This window comes from Ailuropoda melanoleuca, chromosome 17 (assembly GCF_002007445.2).
Source record: "Ailuropoda melanoleuca isolate Jingjing chromosome 17, ASM200744v2, whole genome shotgun sequence".
NCBI classification, from domain to species: Eukaryota; Metazoa; Chordata; class Mammalia; order Carnivora; family Ursidae; genus Ailuropoda; species Ailuropoda melanoleuca.
Genome location: NC_048234.1, coordinates 21,592,420 through 21,616,175, shown reverse-complemented (window position 1 = coordinate 21,616,175; position 23,756 = coordinate 21,592,420). Strand labels below are relative to the sequence as shown.

General features: G+C 45.7%; 1 protein-coding gene across 1 annotated transcript in view; it reads right to left on the bottom strand.

The window, feature by feature from the left end:
• Positions 1 to 11,024, bottom strand: part of LOC117796929 — an 85,485-nt gene extending 74,461 nt beyond the window's left edge. The window contains exon 1 of the mRNA XM_034646830.1: positions 10,857 to 11,024. Coding sequence (XP_034502721.1) covers positions 10,857 to 11,024 — 168 coding nt within the window. The remainder of the gene's footprint in view (positions 1 to 10,856) is intronic.
• Positions 11,025 to 23,756: the final 12,732 nt, after the last annotated feature.

Here is a 23,756-nt window from a genome sequence, read left to right as displayed (position 1 = left end):
ACTTACACTTGCAATATTTGTAAATTTCAGTTTTGTTTCGTGGAGCTCAGGGCTGAGGCAAGCACGCGGAGGCGCTGGTTTCCAATTTCACATTTCCCCGGGGAAACAGCTGGCTTAATGTCATGGTTATTGAGCTAATTGCTATTTTGATGACTTGGCGTAATGACTTACATAACCCCCTAATTTAAACCACTTCAGAAAATGTGCACAAGCTCACAAGCTCCGCTGGGTGTGGACAGGAGTCCAGTCTGAGTCACTACGTTACTGAGGGAAATGGACGGTGCCGCGCGGGCTGACGCGGTAGAAAGGGAAGCTGGCTCTGCTGCTGGTTGTTACAGGGTCATGGACCCCTTGCTACTTGCCTGTCGACCTTCCAGAAAAGGGCGCCTTCTCAGAGGTTTGGGAGAGCCAGACTTGAGCTATCGTTAAAGCCGTGAGACTTGAATACGCCAGTGGGAAGAAGCACGTAGTTATCACCAGACACACAGACGAATATTAGTTTACATGGATTAGTCTCAGACAAATTAGTGCATGGAAGAAGCCGATCTAAAGAAGCCATTAAGAGGAGCGCCTGGGTGGCTCAGTCTTGGGCTCAGGTCATGACCCCAGGGTCCTGGGATCGAGCCCTATATCGGGCTCCCTGCTCAGTGGGGAGTCTGCCCCTTCCCCTGCTCATGTTCTCACTCAGTCACTGTCTCTCTCTCTCTCAAATAAATAAAATCTTTTAAAAAATAAAAGTGAATAAAGAGGCCAGTAGTGATTAGAGAGTGTGCATCTGTTACGGGTGAAGACGACGTGCTGTAGATGGTATCCTAGGCAGCAATGAACTCAGGAAATCCTATAAAACAGGCTGTTGGTCTATGGGTACTTCTCCCCTGCTCTACACTCTGGCGCTGACACCGCTCCCCAGGACCCACCTCAGGTCCTGTCTTTGCTTTCAAACAATTGTCAGTTAACTCCCACTAACTCTGAAACAGCAAAGGGGTGGGCTGACTGGCAACACCTCGAGGGGTAACCCTCCTCAGATCTATGTATATGTGGGAGGGAGAAGTGAAGGGATGTGGAGAAGCCTGTAAAAAAGACCCACTTGCTACCTCACAGGACTAGCTCCCCTCCTTCCACCCCTCAGCAGCAGCTTCTGTGAAGGGAACCTCAGGCATCCCCATTCCTCTGTCACCATCCCAGTGGCTGGGGGTGAAATGGAGGGCTTCAATAGAGAGAACTAAAGGGACCTTCGAGATTGCTGGAGACTCACCTAAATTTCAGTGAAGAAATCAAGGTAGTAGGTCTTCTGTGAGAAGTCACTGATGACACCTCAACTTTATAAGCAGTTTCCCCAGCCCCATCTCAACTCTGCCAACACCCCGGAAATTCAGCAGGGATCGAAGACTTTGATCATTGAGAGACGATTAACCAAACTGGAATTAACAAACAATTATTGAACATTTACTATGCTCCATGTGAAAACTTAAAAAGAACATGGGTTATACCGTCACCAACATCATCATCGCCTCCCAGACACAGAAATAACCTCACGGAAGTGGAAGATTTTGTCCCAGTTGACATGATAACAGGTAGATCCAAGGTCAGCACCAGGCAGCCCCATGACAGAGCTGTGTTTTGAACCACTCACTAGAAGAGAAGGAAGAGGAGAGGAGGCCCAGGAAGAACAGTAATTGTGAGTCCACCACACCTGAATGCTGGTTCTCTGTCAGCCCCTGTGCTAAGCACCTCTCACACACCACCTTTGCTTATCCCAACATCCAAAGACAGGCACACTGCATCTACTCCTATTCTACACATGAGAAAACCACGGTTCAAAGGGGTCAGATGGGGGGCGCCCGGGTGGCTTGGTCAGTCAAGGATATGACTCCTGATTTCGGCTCAGGTCGTGATCTCCGGGTGGTGAGACTGAGCCCTGCATCCGGCTCTGTGCTCAGCGGGGAGTCTGCTTGAGATTCTTTCTCTCCTACTCCCTCTGCCCCTTCCCTCCCCCCACTTGCACGAGTGCTCTCTCGCTTTCTCTCACTAAAAACAAATAAATACAAAAACAAAGGGTTTAGATGATTTGTCTCTGGTCCGCCGGCTAGCAAATGCCAGAGCGAGCATGGGAATCCAGCCAGCCACATGCCCCAGTGTCACTGGACCCAGAATGCTCTCTGGTATGACGAGGAGGCGCTCCCTGAGAGGTCAGACTGGCACTTTGATTCTTGAGCATATTTTAATTTCTAGGAGGATGAGGAAAGTTTGGTTTTATGTTGTCTGACGTTTCATGTTATTTGGTTTCTTTCCCTGAAAAAGGCACAAAGAGGGAACAGGTAAGAAGGTCCTCGAACATTCTAATTTGTCCCTGAAAAGAGGTACCACAGCAACACAGAGAAAAAGTGAATTACTCTTCCTCATGAACCACGAGTTAATCACCGGGGAGATATAGACTCAAAAAAACACTAATAATGGTATATGCAAAACCAGAGTTGCTCTTTAGTAATGTTATCTTTTCATAGACTCTAGGTAGAAATCTTTTTCCCCAAACCAAACACCATCCACAGCACAATTTCTGAATCTCCGAGGCCTGTGGGAGTCTATGACCCACCATATTATTTCCCTGGTATTTGATAAAAGGGAGGGATGATGAAAACTTGGGCAGGCTTTATACAAGGCTGATCAATATTTTCTATTTTCCCGTTTATGTGCCACTACAATTCTCCAGCTGAGAGGATCAGTTAACCGGATAGAGCATGGGAGGGAAAGCCAAACAGACCCGTAAGTCAAGGCAAAAGGAGGAAAGAATTAATGGAAAAAAGCAGGAAGAAGGTGGCTTAGAAGGAGCACAGCATCAGCGAGAGCGTCGAGCAGCTGTGAACCGAGCACAACACACACACAAAGTTGGCGAAGCTAGTGAGAAATTTCCCTGCGTACACCCAGCACCGGCCCAGCCTTACCAGTCTCGGGCTCCATGGCACCACCAACAATCCCAGCAGCTCTGGAAAGCACAGGTGTCAGGTGCCAGACTCAGCCCCACGAGGAGACCCAGAAGAGAACCTTGGGACCAGGGCCAATTTCAACAAGCACTCCCTCCCTCCCTCCCAGATCCTCACTGATGGGCTACAGGCGCCAGCTGGAGGGGATGGTGAAGCTTAGGCTCTAGGCTCGCTGCTGAATTTCCAGGCCTTGCTTCCTGGGTCCCCTCTTATCCCCCTGAGGACTTGAGAGTCGGCAGTAACGGAGCAAAGCTGTGCAGATCCAGGGGCAAAGTCACATCTTAGCCAGGTGGATCAGCAGCCCCTCGCTCCCTCCCTGCAGGCTATGGTGGGTTAGGTGAGGAGCTCAAATCAGAGTCCACTCTGGCTCTGGGTTTCTTCAACGAAGCAGAGCCTGGGGACAGTGTACATTTAAGAATATCGAAGCCAAAGCATCACACAACCAGGGGATCAGGAGACAGTCACGAATCCAGGGTTAGAAATGTGGACACCTGAATTAAAAAGCAGCCAGGAGAAAAATAAGCAGGGATCCTGGGATGGAAAGGAGATGAGGAGGCTTCATGATGGATCTAGCTGCTGAGACAGACGGGAGGCCAGGGAGACAGAGCTCCAGAAGCAGCTCCTGGGCCTTCAGAGGCCTGGCTACATCTGCCACAGTTTTCGACACCAGATAAGTTTGCCCATTCCATCTGCTTGTTTTCCCACACGATGTGGGTGAAAGTGGACATTTCTTAAATTTGCTTCTGGAACACCCAGAGCCCTATCTAGTGCGCAGCCCCCATCGACATGTAAGAAACCAGTGACCCGAGGCAAGTGGACAGCCTTCTGTGAAGCTCCAGGTGACATCATCGTGCAGACCAAGAAGGGCCGTTGGATGAGTGTTTGGTCTAGTGAAACCCACTTGATAAGGGTGACCTCTAGGACAGGCACGGAAGACTAGGCGACCCGGCATCAAAAAGAACTTTTATTCCTATCTGTAATGTTTTATTTAAACATGTGAGGAGTGCTGGGTGTTACAGGGAACTAACGACCTGTTGAACACTACGTCAAAAACCTATGATGTACTACATGCTGGCTAACTGAATATAAAAAAATAGTAAAAAAAATTTTAAAAACCCTAAAATTTGGAGCTTAAAAGATTATTTATAAACCTTGCATGGTAGAAATAAATTGTTATGCATTTCTATGTTTTTTAATGTCTCAAAATAAAAAGAAGGAACCCCCCCCCCAAATAAAAGATGAGAGGGAGGGAAGGGGGACAAAGGGGATAGAAGAGAGGGGGTAGAACTAGAGGGGAAATGGGGAAATAGTGAGGGGCTCTGGAGGAACGGACGAGGAAGGGAAGAAACACTCATGGTAAAGGGCTCTGTGAGGCTAGTGAACTCTGTGGTAAGTGGACATGGAAACCCAGTTCCATAGAGCCGCTTACAAGCATCCAAACTAAAGGAAGAATGGAGACTTTCTAGAAGCCCTGAATACAGAGAGACAGTCTTAGAATCCAGGGAAAGACCCAGAGAAGTCTTCTAGGAACAGCACTACCCGAGGTCCCAAAGGACAGAAGAGACTGAGAGTCCACAGGTAAATTCCACGGACGTTCACAGAATAACGGGGACCATCTGAACTCCCAGCAGACATTCTAAATTCATTCCTATGACGCAGCATGGCCGCATTTCTCTGGCTTTAGAATAGAAGCCAATGAGAGAGGAGAATTCACTTGACTGTTATATTCTGGGTCAATTTGTCAGGAAATTGGCCTTTCTACGACGGAGTACCTATCCTGCACATACATTTCTGAAACAGAAGTATGGGCAGTAAACACGCCACCTGGTGATAGCCTACCTGTTGTGCTAGACGCGCAAAAATCTATTCCCTTTTGGTATAGGAAAGAAGCTGGGTGTTTTTTATTTTTTTCCTAAGACTTTAACATCCACTGCTAAAACTAGCAGCTTAAAAAATTTTCAGTGTTGGAGAGAAGAAACCATTCCAAACATGTATTGATTGTTTCCTTTCATTAACTGAATGCTGGTAATAGAGGAAGATTCATAACTGCAGGCAAAATACATCCTCTCATTAATCCCAGCTGCTTAATTAAATCAATTCAAAGGTTCTAATTTTATTGCGTCCTTTGAAATACTTGCATGCATTTATGAAGATCGGGAGCTTTTGGATGGCTAAAGTCACATTTGGCTGAGTTTCCTCAGAAGAAATAGTCTTTTACTACAAAAGGGATCTTCGGAGACAATCTACTGACAGATTCCCTCCCTGTACCTTTTAAAGGCTATCAGAGAACAAAGCAATCATTCACAGTGGGGCTGATTTCTGTAAGCCACATATGATAAAAAGCAAAAAGGTTAGCCTCTTTGCTTGACACTCACACTTCAGTCCCTGGAGAAGGTGGAATTGTATCGCAGCATCTGGCCTGCACAAAACTACCACAATTTAAGAAAATGCATTTACGAATCCCTTCCTGGAACAGACGCTAATTCAAATAAGAAAAACAATAAGAAATCTACACAAGGTCAATGAGGGAATGTCAGAACCTAGAGGTCATTCAAGGCAGGACTTCAGTGAATTTATATTCAGGCATCAGAAATGTTTTATCTCTGGGATGGAGAAATGCAAAATTGAACAAGGTGAGCGGGAGAGAGCCAGGAAGTGTTTGCATACATATTTGCCTAGTCTGAATGTGAACACCAGTGTCTCCTCTGTAATCAGTAGGTGACTTTTTGCCCCTTCCTCTCCAGAAAGAAAAATTCTTGATCATGAAAAAAAAAAAAAAAAAAAAAAAGGGACACCTGGAAAAGCTAGTTTAGAAGAGGAAAAAAGTGCCAAATATTACCACTATACTATTTCATTACTTGACCCATGTAATGTTCTATTTTTACCTCTTTTTATGAAAAGGCATGATTATATTTTTAAAAATGCTATAGAAAAAACTAATGAAGTACTGTATGGTAACTAGCGTAACAAAATAAAAAAAAAAATAAATAGGGGTGCCTGGGTGGCACAGTCGTTAAGCGTCTGCCTTCGACTCAGGGCATGATCCTGGCGTTCTGGGATCGAGCCCCACATCAGGCTCCTCTGCTATGACACTGCTTCTTTCTCTCCCACTCCCCCTGCTTGTGTTCCCTCTCTCTCTGGCTGTCTCTATCTCTGTCAAATAAATAAATAAAATCTTTAAAAAATAATAATAAATTAATTAAATAATTAAATAAACCCACAAAAAAAATAAAAATTCTATAGGAGATGCACATGTTCCATCTCGAAATACACATGAAATTGGACCCCCAGTCTCACATTCAGTGGGGGGCCCCAGGAGGTCCTCTAGGGGGCTTATGATTTCACAGGCCTATCTCCTGCTGATTCTCAGTTTCTGCTGAATTCCTCCCCACGCTCAGCTCTCACCCCCACACCACCCCTCTGGTCTCTTTATTCATCACCAGGCTGTTTAAACAGCTTCTTCTAATTGTCCCGAAGCGTGGCTTACTCCTGGCATGTTGGTACCTATCACATGTTACGGAAGGTCTGAAACCATGGTGGGAATGCACCACACATGCCCCAGTAATATAAAACACAATAGCTCATTCTGTGCTGCTCAGTTCAACAAAAAGTGACACAAAGTTACATGCAAATTCTGATTTCATTAACATTATCTATGATGAAAAACAGAAAAGGAAGGAAACCTACGGAAGTGCTAACAGTGGTCATTTGAAGGTTAAAAAAACTGTTCATTTTTTTCTTCCCCATCCCCCAAAGTCTCTAGATCTTCTCTGATGCACTTGCACTTCTCCATTCAACCTTCTCCTGGCCCCCATAGCTCTGGGTTTCCTCTTCCTATCTGTAAAGAAACGTCACCTCTGCCCCAGCTTATTGACCCATTTCAAGCGTTTGGCTCTGCACCCACTATTTGCAGAGAAGAATCGCATTCCAGGAACTTATGAGAGGTGACCTCCAACTCTTTGCTGTTCAATAGTTTGCAAAAGTTCAGAAGGAGAATTGCCTGGAGGTGCTTTCTTTTCCTTTATAGAATTAAACGCTGGTAAAATGCCAACAATGAGGGATGTTGAATAAAGCAGTCCTATATAATTCAGTGGCAGTCACTGTGGGGCATTTGAGGAAATTCATCATCAGAGCTCAGAATAGCCTCTTTATGAGTACCTTCTAGAATACTGAATTCTGTTCCCAGAGCCAGGGACAAGGGAGCTCTTCCTAAGAAACTGCATGGTTTTTTTCTAAGCAGGCAACAGAAAACACCTTAAAAAAAAATATTTATTTGAAAGAGTAGGCTCGCGCATGTGCGCGCGCGCACACACACACACTAGTGGTGGGGGAGGGGCAGAGGGAGAGGGAGAGAGAGAATCTTAAGTAGACTCCCTGCTGAGCATGGAGCCCCATGGGGGGCTTGATCCCAGGACCCTGAGATCATGACCTGAGCCAAAATCAGGAACTGGACACTTAACCAACTGAGTCATCCAGGCACTCCAGAAACTTCATTTTTAAAAATCATGTAATGACAAGAGATTTTCCTCTTTGCCCTGGTCACTGGGAAGCCCAGAGCCAAATTTCCCTTCTGCTGGCACATATTTTCTATGCCTAACTTTATGCTCTTCTTCTTTCCCTTTAGTCTTTATTATATTCTGCATCCATTTTTCCAAATTGTCTTGAAATCTTTATGAAACAGGACAACCGTAAGAAAGGCCCTTTGCTTTAATGTTATAAAGGAACACAAACTTGGCAAGTGCGTATGATCAGAATTTCCTTTAACTCTTTAGTAAAAAAAAAAAAAAAAAAAAAAAAAAACCAAAATCTTCTCCGGCAAAACAACGCTGATGAAAGGAACGAAGGCTAACTTCTTCAACCTTCAGTATTTTCTCTAAGAATTTCCATAAGAAAGCTGGATCCCTTTAAGAAGTTCTGAGCTAGCAAAACGTCTTCACCAAATACATTCCAACAGCTTGTCTCTGTGGTGCGTCCCGGGAAAATGTGTGTGCAGGAGAATGCCTGGCTGCCTGTTTTATATCACTGTAAGCATGCATTAATATTCGCTTTTAAGGAAAAGAGTGGGGGTAAGGGAGAATTAGATGAATTTTTGTTCCAGGTCCCTTCCACACAGAGTAGTAACAGGTATTAACGGGCTTGGCTGTGGATAAGTCCATGTAAGATGACAAACCTGTAAATCCATGGCACCTTGCAGCTGTGTAACGGTTACCGTGTGGTTGTCATAATGCCTTAGTTACTCAGACGTCCCCTGGGACTCGGTATGAAGTAAGAAGAAAGAGTACCCTGAAGTGTTCAAGGTTAGACAGACCTAAAGATATCTGCGTTCATGTTTAAAACACCCCATGCAATACGGACCACAGCCTGCATGTTTTCCTCCTGAAATGCTTTCTAGAAAAACCCCCACCCCTTTTTGCAGAAATACAACTGTACCTTGCCACAGAGCTGTTCTATGTAGCCTCTGCTGTGACCAATGCCCTTCACCACAAAAAGAAGCCCTCAAAGATGCTTGTAGTGCCTGAGTGACATAGTTACCGTACGTCTGAAACCCTCCAAGGCTCTTTACTGAAGATCTTACAACCCCTCACCACCAACCTTCCAAGGTGGTCTATCCCCACTTTCACACTGCGGCTGAGACCATGAGTAACTTGTCCAGAGTCACACAGCTAGCAGGTAACAGAAAAAGATTTCGAGCCTAGCTCGAACTCCCAATATACACTCTTAAACATAACTTGATTGGAATCTACTAGTCCAGAAGCACAACAAGTCTAAAGACTGGCGAGAATGTGAAGAAAATGGAACCCTTAAAAGCAATCTACAGATTTGGTGCAATCCCCATCAAAATACCAATAGCATTTTTCACACAACTAGGACAAATAATATTAATATTTGTAATGGAACCAGCAAGGACTCCAAATAGCCAAAGCAATCCTGAGAAAGAAGAACCAACCTAGAATTACCACAATCCCAGATTTTAAGATATACTACAAAGCTCTAGTATCAAAACAGTATGGTACTGGCACAAAAACAGACACATAGATCCATGGAACAGAATAAAGAGCCCAGAAATAAACCCACAATTATAGGGTCAATTAATCCACAACAAAGGAGGCAATAGACAATGAGGAAAAGACAGTCTCTTCAACAAATCGTGCTGAAAAAACTGGACAGCTACCTGCACAAGAATGAAACTGGACCACTTCCTTATATCATACAAAACAAAAAACAAAAAACAACCCTCAAAATGGACTGAAGACCTAAATGTGAGACTGGAGAAGAAAACATAGGCAGTCACATTTTTGACCTTGGCCTTAGCAACATTTTTCTAGATATGTCTCCCTAGGCAAGGGAAACAAAAACAAACTATTGGGACTACACCAAAATTGAAATCTTTTGCAGAGCAAGGGAAACCATCCACAAAACAGAAAGTTAACTACTGAATGGGAGATTTGCAAATGATATAGCTGATAAGGGTTAATATCCAAAATATAAAAAGAACTTCTGCAACTCAGCACCAAAAAAACAAATAATCTGATTAAGACGGGGCAGAGGATATGAAGAGACATGTTTCCATAGAAGACATCCAGATGACCCACAGACACATGAAAAGATGGTCAACATCACTCATCATCAGGGAAACGCAAATCAAAACCACAATGAGGTGTCACCACACACCTGTCAGAAGGGCTAGAATCAAAAAGGCAAGAAACAGCAAGTGTGGGTGAGCAGAGGTAGAAAAAGGAACACTTGTGCACTGTTGGTGGGAATGCAAACCAGTGCAGCCACTGTGGGAAAACAGCATGGAGGTTCCTCAAAAAATTAAAAATAGAAATACCATATGATCTAATAACTCTGCTACTGGGTATTTACCCAAAGGAAACAAAAAAACTAGTTCAAAAAAATATACAGACACTCCTATGTTTATTGCAGCAATATTTACAATGGCCAAATTATGGAAGCAACCCAGCGTTCATCTATAGATGAATGGATAAAGAGGCAGCGGTACACACACACACACACACACACACACACACACACACACTCTCACACAATGGAATATTACTCAGCTATAAAGAAGAATGAGATCCTGTCATTTGCAAAAACATCAATGGCCCTGTAAGAGGGTGTTTGGGGACTATAAGAGCACATCTTGGTTGTCACGATGACTGGAGGTGTGTTGTTGGCCTTTAGTGGAAAGGACCAGAAATTGTATACAAAGCTAAACAGATGACACATACTAGACATCAAGAAAAATGGCCACATGATTCAAATGTCCAAAGATACTCCATCAAGCATTAAGGGCTTCTCCCCTGTTTATAATGATCTGAGCCTGGATCCTGGTTCTATTTTATATATAAGCACAACGTACCTGGGTGGTTTTAATATACACGGCAATTTCTGGAAATGCAGCCACCTTGAGCAGTACAGGGAAGATTGTTGTTTATTTTGTTTAGAACATTACTAATTATGGCTCACCATTTCAAAACGTCGTGTCACTAAGAGCTATGCCCCTTGGGAGAGGAGTCTCCAGCTCACAATTCCTGTAACAGTTGGTAGACGTGCTCCTGAAGATTCTGCGCGTCCAACATCGGACTGCCACATTGTGTCTGCTGTGGTTGGGTCATATTGCTTTACTACAAATTGGTTTTCATTCCTTTTTCCTTTATGTTACACCTAGGACGTTATTCCGATTAGTTCTGCGGGTTATATGCATGTATGTGATGTTACCTGTGATTTTCACTGTGGGATAGGGAAGGGACATTTCAAGATTCTACATAAAGGGAGCAACTTGGAGTGTTGAGAACCACTCCCCTCTCTCAGCAAACAGAGCGCAGACCCCTGATCTTCAGGTGCAGGCAAGGAGGGCCTCCTACTCACGGTTATCTCCGGTGAGGTTGCCCCGTGCAACAAGCGACGTGGGATCCCAACCACCATCTCACTGAATTCATCCATGGCCAGATCCCTTGCTTTTGGAAACAAGCCAACATCCAGGACCACTTTCTTCCAGTATATCTTCCTACCCCTAGTGCTTTTAATAGAGGCCATTTTTGATACTTCTATGGCATACAATCACCCAGGGTTTCTATAAAGTGAAATATAGTAAGAGAGGATTGAGATTTTGTTCCCTTTCTCCACCCCAACCCCCCCCCCACCACCCCAGGAGGGTCACTAAAGTCCTTATGCAGATTTACTCATCTCATTCCCTTCCCTTATAGTTTTAAATTCTGACTATCAACACACTGTCACAGCGACAACCTCACTGGATACTCCATGAAAACCACTGATAATCACTTATGTGTACATTCTCTCTTTGGAGCCAGAGGAAAGGCTGTAAGAGGTGGGTAGGGCGAAAATTGTCTCCTTACTCCCGCTACACAAAGTGAGGCTCAAGGACACCGATCTCAGGAGTCACAGAGCCCAGATGCAAACACCAGTTTCTGAATCCAAATGCCAGCACAGATCACATCACATTCAAGTGCTAAAAATGAAGAATGTTGCAAAGCCATCCCAGGGTCAAAAAATTCCCTTCCACAACACTCCTTTGAAAATGTATCCTTTGTTTCTTACACAAGGCAATAGAGTCACCCTCTAGACAAGCAGAGAGGATTTTATTTACATTCTGGGTATATCTTATCACCAGTAGGGTCCAGAGATCCTTCACACACACACACAGACACACACACAATCTCCTACCAGTTACTCACTCAGCTGCTTATTAATGGAACATGTCCAGGCAATGTAAAATTTTACCTAGGGGTTGCAAATTTCACGTTGGCGTTATCGAACATGGCTGCTTACTGTTCCCACATTCCTGAACTCAAAGGTCCTACAGAGCCTGGGGAAGAAGAGAAAGTTTCAAGAGGGCCACTTTTTAGTACGTTGTTCCCCATCACAGCAGGAGAGCGATCTGCTCTGAAATCCCATGTTGCTCTGACAAGGGCCAGCTCTCCTCCCTGTCTCAAGCATGAGCACCTCCCCATTCCTCGGTGGGGCACTCTGCACTCCTGGAGAGCTGGCCAGGTTCTGGTGGAAGACCTATGCACCTCTCAGAGAGAACTCAGATCTGTGAACACATGCAGCTCCGTGAGTGAGAATGGGCTTCTGGGCTCCGGGAACTGAGGAGCTCACGACCATGAACTGGAGAATCTCCAGACTTCAGGCATAGGACAGACGTGCATCCCCAGCGCCTACCCATCAGAGCTCATATCTTACGAATGGTGTCTGTTCCATAGAATCTCTATCACTGGACGAGTACCACAGACCACGTTCAGTGGTTACAACTACACACAGTGGAACCCTACGGTTAACTTCTTTCCAGAAGCCATTTTAGTGCAAGGCAGGTGTGTCTTGTGTCTGGTCCCGGACTCTGCACTGCCAAGTTACACAAGGATTCCAGTATGAAGTGTCACGTCTAGGAGAGGCCCAGGCTACGTGTTCCAAAGAACAGAACTTTATGAAGGCTTCAAACGTGTTGGGTCTGAGTTCTGATTCCAGTAGGAATTTCAGGAGGTTATAGGAGGTATAGTCACAGGTATAGCTTATCCTCATTAACCACTTAAGGGCCCTCTAAATGTGCACGAGCTGTAGCCTCCTAGTTGTATGGGCTCCATGGTTGTGATCCCCCAAATTATAGGAATGTCAATGCAGTTCAAGAGACTGGACAGAGTCCTAAAAGTTTAAGAATACCGGAAGGAAGGCAAAGGTACATGGCGAACACACAGTAATGCTTTATGATCCTCAAGCTTCTTGAGTATGACATGTATATAATGGCAAAATTTTCATCTACCCCTTCCCACGTGATACTAACACCAAGGTCAAAGGTAAGTTGGGAGAAAACACATGACCATAGCAGGGGGTTCTGAGTAGGAAGAGGGGGTGATGAGCTCAGAGAGACAGGTGGGGGCAGGAGGCTCCACGTGTCCCGCCTAAGGGGGTTGGCCTTTGGAAGGAAAGACATGGGTAATTTCTTAGCAAGTGTAATGTGTCCAACAGGGGACACTGAGAGGATGAATTTGGCAGTCCAATTGCAAATAAAAGCCACAAACCAAAGCAAATAAATAAATCAAAGAGTTCCACCATACCTTCAAGAAGTGTTTTTTTTTTTGTTTTTGTTTTTGTTTTTTTTTTTAATTAAACAAGGTAGTATTGGGGGAGAAAACCACAAAGAGCCCTTCAAAAATCCAGATAACCACATGAAAAGGCACGGCCGGCTTGCTGCTGAGGCTGTAAACCCAACACGCACACTTGCCAAGTCTAGACGCAGGACAGGTATTTATAGCTGAGCAAGATTTAAATGGCCAGTAACATCTCCTTCCAGGGATACTTCGGTGATTAAGAAAACACAGATTCTAACGGAACAGCTACTCTACCTGACAGGGTACCAGACCTGTTAGCAGAAATAAATGAACTACTGCCATTTCACATCAGAGTCCAAGGAAATGGGAAGGGAATTGACCTGACCGGTAAATAGTTCCTGTTTTCACCTTCAATTTCCAAATAATCCTTGTTGCAATATTTCCGATAATTCCTGCAGCGAATCTTCCCCTGAAAGTGGACTTGATTTCAGGAAATACCATTACAGCCACAAGGCACAGTTCCATTTCTCTTCATAGTCTATGAATTATCTCCCATGGGCAGAGCCTGCCGAGAGATTTCTTGAGAGGGCCAATCAGGAGGCAGGGTGGAGACCAGATCCAGGGGGCGGAGCGAAAAAAAGGAAAAGCAACTTGATTGGATCTGATTAAAATTTCCTTGCAGGGGCGCCTGGGTGGCACGGCGGTTAAGCGTTTGCCTTCAGCTCAGGGCGTGATCTCGGCGTTATGGGAGCGTTATGGGATCGAGCCCCACATCAGGCTCCTCCTCTGTGAGCCTGCTTCTTCCTCTCCCACTCCCCCTGCTTGTTCCCTCTCTCGCTGGCTGTCTCTATCTCTGTCAAATAAATAAATAAAATCTTTAAAAAAAAAATTTCCTTGCAAAGACAGAAAACAGGACTTTACCTGCCACAAATTATAACTACTGTTTTTTTTTTTTTCCTTCAAGTTATTAACAGAATTTCTCACTGCTGCACTCTGCCACAAGATCCTATCAAAGCACAGGGAGATAGGATGTTTTCATTTCTCTTTTCAGTGACTCCCTCTAAGACTCTGGGTTCTGGCTGAGGTGAGCCGATGATAACACAGATAGTACTTGGTATCTCTTGTTTTGTTCTACCGTTTTGCTGGCTCCAAAAAAAAAAAAAAAAAGTGCTAGATGAAAGCCAACTCTAAGAATGGCCATTTGGGAGAAAAGAAGGAGAAACTATAAAAATGTCCAGTGTGCCTTTTTAAAGCCTCTGACGTAGAGCTCATCAAGAGATCTCACTTAGGTGGAGACATCTCGCCACCTTTATTGTCAAAGCCCATCTTTCTGTATGTGAGACTTGTAACTCAAACAATCCGGGGACACTCGCTTCGACTCAGAAAGTTGATCTGTGCATGAATTCCCCCAAACTGCTGCAGGGGGATTATTCTCCTGAGCTTGGGTCCGCAGTCTTCTCCGGGGTGTCATTATGTCATGTTTGCAAACTGCTTTGAGCTTTCTCAGAAGAAAGGCACTGCGCAAAGTCAAGACATTCTTCACACACTATGAAAGACAGAGCCTTCGTTTTTTTTCTGTTTCGTATTTAGAAAACTGCCGCTCTAGCCAGGCTACGCTATAAAAGAAAGAGAAGATCTTCCGTGACCTCCACAGATTTTTTTCTTGAGTGTGCTGAATAGTCTTTATGCCAACCAGCCCTCTCTCCCTCGCCTCTTTGTTCTTTCTTGGCGTCTTTGGCAAAGCCAAGAGAGCAATGAAGAAATGTAAAGAGACAAAACTAAACTACACTCCATCTTCCCTGCAGTCACTTTTTCCCAGAAAGTTCCCTCTCCAGAGTTCACCAAGAGAACCAAAAGAACCGAATTAAAAGATCTATTCGTATATTCATTCCAATTCAATTTCACAAACATGGCAGGCCTTCTAAGTATTTTAATCATAATTTTTCCCCTTCAAGGTGTGTACTTCTATTGGCAGGAAAGGAGTAAGTTATGACTGCAGAGAAGGATGTTGGTGAAATTGGGGTGTTCGTGTTAAAAAGGTGAAAGGTAAGCATTAGACCTAGTGCAAGTCTCGGGTATGCCTCTTCTCCCAACCCCCCTTATCCCAATTCTAGTACTATTCCCCTCTCCATCTCTATCTATAAAAGACCTCTGACCTGTGCTTCCAAATGGCCTTCCATTATCTTCTTCCCAAAGCGAGTCCCAGTCAATTTAGGAACAAGCTCTGATCGGGGTCATTAGCATCAATCATCCTTCCATTTGGGTCAGTGACCAAGAACCACCCCTCGCCTCCAGAAGGAAGCCCCTCCCAAGCGTGAAGCTTTTTATCTCCTTCCCATGCAAGAATTGTCCATCCAGAAAAATCATCAGACCCAGCCCAGAAAACTGCTGTAGCGGACACACCTTCGGAGAGAGTTCCATTTCTCCTGGATCAGGGGAAATACTTCTTAAGATCTCAAAATAGAATTCTAATTTCTAGAAGGTGCTAATTTGTAGAAGGTGCTAATGCTAGTCCCACCATGGTTAGCACAACCACAAGCTGGGTTTTGTGATCCTATCAGATGATAGGCTGAAATCACTATTCATTTATGTTCAAAAACCCAGTTTCTCTCCCACACAATTTATTCAAGTGTTCCTTGAAGATTTCAGTGGAAGACCCAGCTTCTGCTCAAAGTGCTTCTCCAATTACAATGGACTCCCCTTAACTCTTTGATCTGTCTGTCCATTTATTCCCGACTTCTGACTCCAGGAATCATTAAGTGGTCTTTCCTCTCTTAGATGGCCAACTCTGTCATGCCTCATAATTGAGTGGGCACTCGATAAATGAATGCTATAGTGCTCGGAGGAATAATACACTTCCTATTGGCAGCAAATCCGGGAGAAACTTCCTTAGAAGAAAGCACTGTCAATTACCACTTAACGAGCCTGAATTTTGGCTCCCATAGAAAAAGCAAACAAAAGAGTAACAACTCACCCCCCAACAGCAGCCACATCACTATCTGGCCCCTGCCCTCCAGTCACCTGGCAAGTGGCTGGCCCCATGGCAGGTCGTTGTTGGAAGACTGACTCATAAAGGCAGGAGAATGGTGATACGTAATCCATCACTGATAGGTAGACGCCAGCTGGGTGCCTGAGCGTCTGGCTCCGGGGAGCTTCTGACCTCCCGTGGTCCTTGGCTCTCTTACAGCTGACACGTCTAGCTGGGATGAGAGATGGCAGGCCGGGAGGGGGATGCACAGAGAGGAAGGGGAGGCCATTCTGGAACACTGGCAGGGGACGTGCCTCCTTCTTCTGCCACAGCCACCATTACTTCCCTGTCTCCCCGAGGGTGAAGCCTCTTCCAACTTGACTACACAGCCTTCCTTCTATGCTACCCTGGGCCAGCCTAGAGCTTTTGGCTTGACACCAAGTGATTCACATTAGAATGCAAATCACCTAGGAAGTTCACACCCAGGCCCCATTTCCAACCTTTGTTATCCAATCGGTCTAGAGCAGAATTTCAGTGTTGAGATTCTGGAATGCTCTCCAGGGGATCTGAATGTGCAGGCAAGGTGCAGGACCCCTGCCCTCCCTCCTTTCAACCCTCGGCCCAGAACTGATAGCCCTGTGTCTTTTACAGGGGGCGCTGGTGACAACAATAAATAATCACTTTTAATAATAGTACCTCACAATTCCTGAGCATTTCTTCTATGCCAGGCACTGTTCTAAGTGCTTTACTCATGTGAATGCACTGAATTCTCGTAAGAAGTGGATACATCGGTCATTCTTATGTTTCAGGTGAAAACACTGACGCATAGGGAGAGCTTAAACAATTTGCCTAAAACTTCACAGCTAGTAGGTGACAGAGCCAGGCTTTGAACCCAGGAAGACTGGCTCCAGCACCTTCTCTCTTAACCATTAACCTACCCTGCCTCTCTGTATTCAATGAACAAAGGCTGTCAGCTACCACAGGGGTGCCCTGGATCCTGTATGGATATAATCAATTCCTCAGATAGCCGTATTTCTGAATGCACATATCTGCTCCCACTGTCCCCTGACCAAAAACCTTCAATGGCTTACTAACTGCTCATGGGATAAAAATCCGAACAATATATGAATACCTTCCTCGACTGGACTGGGCTGCCCCTCTGGTATCTCCTCCCGCCCTCAGCCTCTCTACCTCCAACAATCCCAAATGACTAGCACTCCCTCGCATCCACCATAGAACCCTAACAGCAGGCTTGAGGACCAGGACTGCCGCCTCCGCACTCTAGATATGGCTGTTATCGGCGTTCGCACTCCTCATGAGTGTGTTTCTCAAGCAATTTAGAGATGCTAAGACCAAACCTTCCCAAAGAGCCAGGTTGGAAGGAAGCGTGTTCATTTAGAAACTTGGCCCTTCAAGGGAGCGACCAGCAACATAACATGAATTTGAACCATACCCGTAACAAGAAAACATTAGCTACATCCACCATCCACTTTCACAAAACTCAAAGTTTAAAAATGGAATTACTATGATGAAATGATATATACTCAAGGACCTTGCAGCATTACTCATAACTTGCAGATTAAAATTCTTAAATCCTAGTAAGCATTTACACTTAGCTGGCTCAGTAGGGGTCACAAAGCCCCCATTTCCTTAGAAACTCCCATTGTAAGAGTGTTTTAAATGCTATAGCCCTACATTCCAAAACCTCCTGTAAATTGCAGTTACAAATGAGAACAATCCAATCCGGGGCCAGAATCTTAGGAATTAGTTATCAAGAGTTCCTGAAAAATAAAGTAAAACTGGTCCAGCACGTCACGCCTTCATTGAAAAACAGATAAAGAAAAGTCCAACACTTCACAAAATACGGGACCTGAGTTCACAATGCACCCGGACTGTGGATGTCCTATACTGGTCTACTTTAATTTAAGGGTAACTACTTGTGGTTCGCTCTCCTTTTCCAGGTCTGTAAATCTCCCCACTACCCTCTGATACTGTATTCACATCTGTGTTTCTACTGGACAAGACCCAGTTTGTGCTTTCTTTGTTCAGAGACAGCACATCTCTCTACTGAGCTAAGTTCCAAATCACGTCCCCTGACCCAACTCGTTACGTACGACACGTTACAGCTGGACAGACCTGAGTAATGTGCTTAGGGCTGAAGCATCCCACCCGCGTGGCCAGGAGAAGGCCACGGGCTGAGGCCCTTGAATCAATCATAGAGGCTGAGGGAGGTAAGTTATGTTGAGGAGTTTAGAACAGTGGTTCTCAAAGTGTGTTCCCGGGCTGGTGGCATCGGCATCGCCTGGGGACTTGTTATAAATACAGATTTTCAGGCCCCATCCCAGACTTGCTGAATCAGGATCTCTGGGGTGGGGCCCAGTGATCCCTGTTTTAATAAAGCCTTCCGGGTGATTCTGATGGAAGCTTAAGTTTGTGACCCGCTGGTTTCGACCATCAGGTCCTCCCCACGGAGTCTGGAGTGGGGTGAATCTCCTATACTTCATTGGGCTGTCCCAGCATCAGAAAATGATACTAAAGAGGCCTCAGAAGTTACAAAATCCTTTAAAAGGGGAAAGTTCATTTCACGCCTTCCTGTGGCTGCGGGGTGGAAAATGCAGTAATCAGAGCTTCAAACTAGCAACTGGTCTGATGATGACTCCTGCTGCCCAAATCTGCTGGCAATCAGGGCTCGAGGCAAAGGAAATATCCAACACCGCATCTGCATTTTCTGTGTGTCCTACCCCACTCATCATGGAGAAATTGGAGAAATACACGTATGCATATTTGAGAAAAGGAAAGCTACTTCGCTGTTCCGAACTGCATCGAAGAAGACGTTCTCTAAGAAAGTTTCTTAATCACGGCTCATCCTAAGAATCAACTGAAGTAAGATTACATACACAGCCCCCTGGGACAGACACGAGGCTCACTGAGTTAGGATCTCCAAGGGAGAAGCTGAGAAACTGCACCTTCCGCAGACACTGCCAGGGAGCCACACGGATTACTAAGCGAGTTTCGAAAACACTGTTCTAAGAGATACATCCAAAGGGCTGGGGAGAAAAATCTCACGAAGGAATTACATGAACATTTCTGAATGCAAATATAGTTTCTTCCTCTTGTTTACCTGTTCCCCTCACTACCAGAGCCCTCTCATTGTTCTTCCTCTAGACTTACCTGCTTCCCAACTCCATCATCCATACCACTGCCAGACTGAACATTCTAGAATGCACTGGCTATCAGGGCTCCAGTCAAAACTCATCACAACCATGGTGTCCTCCAGGGAAGAGAGCTAGATGTGTTCCCAGGAAAGGACTTCGTTAGGTGTTACTGCCAATATTCTATTACTTGGAGGCAGCAGTGGGCTTATAGATGTATTTTTTTATTTACAGAAGTAAATTAACAAATAAAGAGAGCTATAACTGTACCAATTATAGTAATGTCAATACAATTCTGTGCCCTGAGGATAAAATTAAATACATTTTTTGAAGTGAAGAAATAGAATATGTCAATATCTCTGGGTATTCAGAGTATGCTTTTAAAAATTATTTTTTCGGGACACCTGGGTGGCTCAGTCGGTGAAGCAGTTTCTGCCTTCGGCTCAGGTCATGATCCCAGGGTCCTGGGATCGAGTCCTGCATCGGGCTCCTTGCTCAGCAGAGAGCCTGCTTCTCCCTCTGCCTGCCACTCCCCGTTTGTGCTCTCTAATAAAAAAATCTTTAAAATTCTTTTTCTCTACATTTTATAATTACTCCTTTGTGAATCACATAACTTAGTAAGTTTTTTAAATTTACCAAAAAAAAAAAAAAAGGTCCATTGCCAGTACCCACCATAGCCTACAGGATGAATGCAAAGTGTTGCCATGACATACCTACGGGTCTCCCCATAATCCAGTCCCCACCTCTCCTCCTGAGACTTCTTCCCCATCGTTAGTCCACTTGAAACTCACCCTTGAAACACTCTGCATTTCTTGCATTTCCTTGAATACTTGATACTCTTTGGCCTCTGTTCTCTCTGCTCGCCCTGGTCTTTCTTCCCCGTTCACCCAGCACGTCAGCCAGGTTAATGCCAGGTGATGCTGAGCTAACAAAATCCCAGCAGATGAACAACACAGGTTTATTTTGCACTCTATGTTAAGAGGCTGCAAGTTTTTTTCTTCTCCAAAGACCCAGGTAGCCAATATTTTAGGCTTTGTGAGCAACATATGGTTTCTGCTGCATCTTTTTCTTCTTTGTTTTGTTCATTTGTTGTTTTTTTGGAGTGTTTTTTTTTTTTGTAAAATCTTTTAAGAAATGTGAAAACCATCCTTATATCCAGAGGCCATCCAAAAGCAGGCCATTGGCCACTTGCTGACCTCTACTCTACATGACTATTGCCAGATACATGTAGACCGCACAGAATTACTCATGTAGTCAATCACACTGGGTTCATGAAGCAGTCAGATCTTGCACATTTCTTGTCATTAGCAGACAAAAACCAAGGGTCTCGTTCAAGTAATTAAACACTCCAGTCTGCAAATGGCCCCCTGTGACTTCTCACAAATAACTGCCCCCAATTTGTTCTTCAGTCCCACCCGACCACAAGGGGGCCAGAGAGTATAACCCTACCATGTGCCTGCAGTAATAGAATTGAAATTACTTGGTCAAAATGAGGACTCGACTCAGCTCAGAGTCCACTGCCCTGGAAAGCCTTTTCTGACACCCTAGTTCCCCAGCCAGACTAACTACCCTTCCCCCATAAACTTAGAGCCCCTTGAGCATCCCTTGGGCTGTGCTGTTTCTCTGCCTCCCCCGTCACATCCTCAGCTTCCTCTGATTGGCATCTCCCTATGCCCACTGCATAGCACAGTGCCTACCCCCCCCAGGGATGCTCAAAGGGTGTTGCCTCCACAAAGAAATACATGTGATGGACTGTGGGGGGGTGAATGGTTGCCTCTGCATCGACCTGAAGGTTTCTGAATCTAGCATTGTCAACCTTTCTGACACCAGCTGGTTCAACCACACCCGTCTCCACTCATGATAAATTTCTCGTTTTGGTTATTCGGTTATTTTCTGTAGTAATTACGTTCATTTTTTTTTTAAGATTTTATTTATTTATTTGAGAGAGAGAGAGGCAGCCAGCAAGAGAGGGAACACAGGCAGGGGGAGTGGGAGAGGAAGAAGCAGGCTCACAGCAGAGGAGCCCGATGTGGGGCTCCATCCCAGAACGCCAGGATCACGCCCTGAGCCAAAGGCAGACGCTTAATGACTGTGCCACCCAGGCGCCCCTAAGTTCATTTCTTCTTATAACTGTTTTCTTCTGTCAATGCTTTGCAGAGAGCTGGCCCCTGAGGCCACAGAGCCCTCTGACTTTATGTGGCTTAGTTTTGTTTTCAGTTTACAGGTCAGAGGGCAGGCACAGAGAGGCACAGTGATTTTCCTAAGTGACACAGCCAATCAGAGGTCCCAGCTAAAAGTTAGGCTTCGAGTCCACAATAAAGCTACCAGATTGAACACAGAGTCTCAGCTAAGTGTATTTCTATCCCTTGGAGAGGCAGAAAGCATAATACATGTTCGTCAAGTGTAAGTCTATTATAGCATACCAGGGTTTAGCTTGTCGTACCCATGCATTTCTGAGAAAAATATTAAACACAAGCCACATGGACTGTTTATTAACATTGTGCTTTTTCATATTGATTCCACTTATCCCTTTACCACTTTTCCTTGTCTATAAAGTGACACAGCTCATTCTCAGATGGTCTTTCAGAACGCTGAGCATATTGAAGATGATGTGCCCTGAAGGTTTTACCATCACACCTTAATGTCTGTTAGGTGAGCAACACTTCCATGCGTTTTCGCTACTAAATGGCATAAGACAAATTTGAATTCAATTTCACATGCAACATGTGCATGGCTGCTGCAGCTGGTATCAAGCGTACAACCACAGAGCGGGCAAAACAGCGTCCGAAATGAGCTACAGTGCAACAGTCCACCAATACACAGAGAGAAGCCCCTTCCTGTTTATCGGTCACAATCCTGATATCCTCTGGCTCCACCAAAATGTATTCTGATCTGCAATTTTCCTTTTCTTGCCTCTCCGGGATAGAGTAAGTTCCTAATAAATACCCCTCTGATGGCTAGGCTTGACAAACGCCTAGAAGAACCAAGGCAAGGAGAATATAGCTAAGCAGTGCCCACCATGCCCCAGATCACCAACACAACACGGCTAGAATGTGGCCCTATTGAAACCTGCAAAGTTTGGGTCATTTGATAGGAGAATAGCTTAAAAAAAAAAAAGGAAAAGAATAACTTTAAAAAAAATACGTAAACCCTTTATTTAAGAAGAAGAAATAACCCAGTGTGCCCTCCAATGCTTGTTAAGTGCTTAATAGACCACACGAGACAGTGCACCTCAACCAGGGGAAAGTGTGCAAGAAACCTGAAGTAAACACACACACAAAGCCAATTATAGGCTCAGCTCCTGCCAGGCACAAAACAAGAATCAATCCTTAATAGGAATCTTGCCTCTACTTCCTTTTTTCTTAAGCCTTATAATTAAATGTTACAGAGTGTATCAAGAAGAATAAACCTAGGTTCCCCCTCCCCCCAAACAAGAAAAGGTTAAGCTTTTAATTACAGGCCCTCAAACTATCAGTTTGTGCAATTAGCAATTAACTATACTCGTTGATGAGAGAATGCAGGGCTGCACTACTAGCAATTTCCCTCCTCCGAGGCTGGGTTATTTTAGTCCTGTTCTATTACAGAGAACAAACCACAAACGCACGCACCCTCACACACACTCTCTCATTTAAAAGCACATTTAATTTTTTAGCGAACATGGCATCTCGGCGTGCGACTGAGACCGGCATCCCGAACCCCACCTCAGAGCAACCCAAACGTGTCGAGCCCGTCCACTCCATCACTTTCAGGTGGAGGGAGGCGGCCTGAGGAAGACGCTACCTACCAGCCTCACAGCACCAGCCTCTCTCTGGGGCGCAGGAGAGGGTGGCAGAGAGAGATGCTTGCTGCCTTTGGAAGCCGCAGGTCCCCCGGGGCTGCCGGCCCCTTTAGCGGGCGGGCGGTGACAACAGCAGCGATAGTTGCATCAGCGCTAACTGCTGCTGCTCCTGCCGCTGCGGCTGCATTCCCCGTCGGCGGCTGCCGGGAGGGTACAGTAATGACTGTAGGGAGCGCACAGCTGCTGCGGCGGCAGGTTCCCTAGATCAGGAAATTAGGGCAGGCACCGGGGATTGGAGGCGAGGGCGGCGCGCGAGCCAACCAGCGGCCGCCCCGGGCCCCCGTGAGCCCCGGGCGGACGCGCGGAGCCGCCGGGCCCCAGGAGCAGTCCGGGTGGCAGCGGCGGGCACGGCCACTCACGCACGCACACACACTCGCACACCCCTGCGCAGGCACCTGGCAGCCCAGAGCTCATAAGAGCAGCGCGGCGAGGGGAAAGGAAGGCTGAAGCCGCCGCTCCCCCACACCCCTCGCTGACCACTCCCCCTCCTGCCCCCTCCTCGCTGCTCACCCCGCGCTCCAGCAGCCGCCAGTGTGGGTGCTCCGCGGCCGGCCCCGCTCTCTTCTGCCTTCTCCTCTGCTCTCGGCTCCCCACCCCCTCTCCCTCCCCTCCCCTCCCGTACCCTCCGCTCTTCTGCAGCGCCTGCATTATTTTCTGCCCGCAGGCTCGGCTTGCACTGCTGCTGCAGCCCGGGGAGGTGGGTGGGTTGGCTGGTGGGGAGGAGATTGTGCAAGTTGTAGGGGA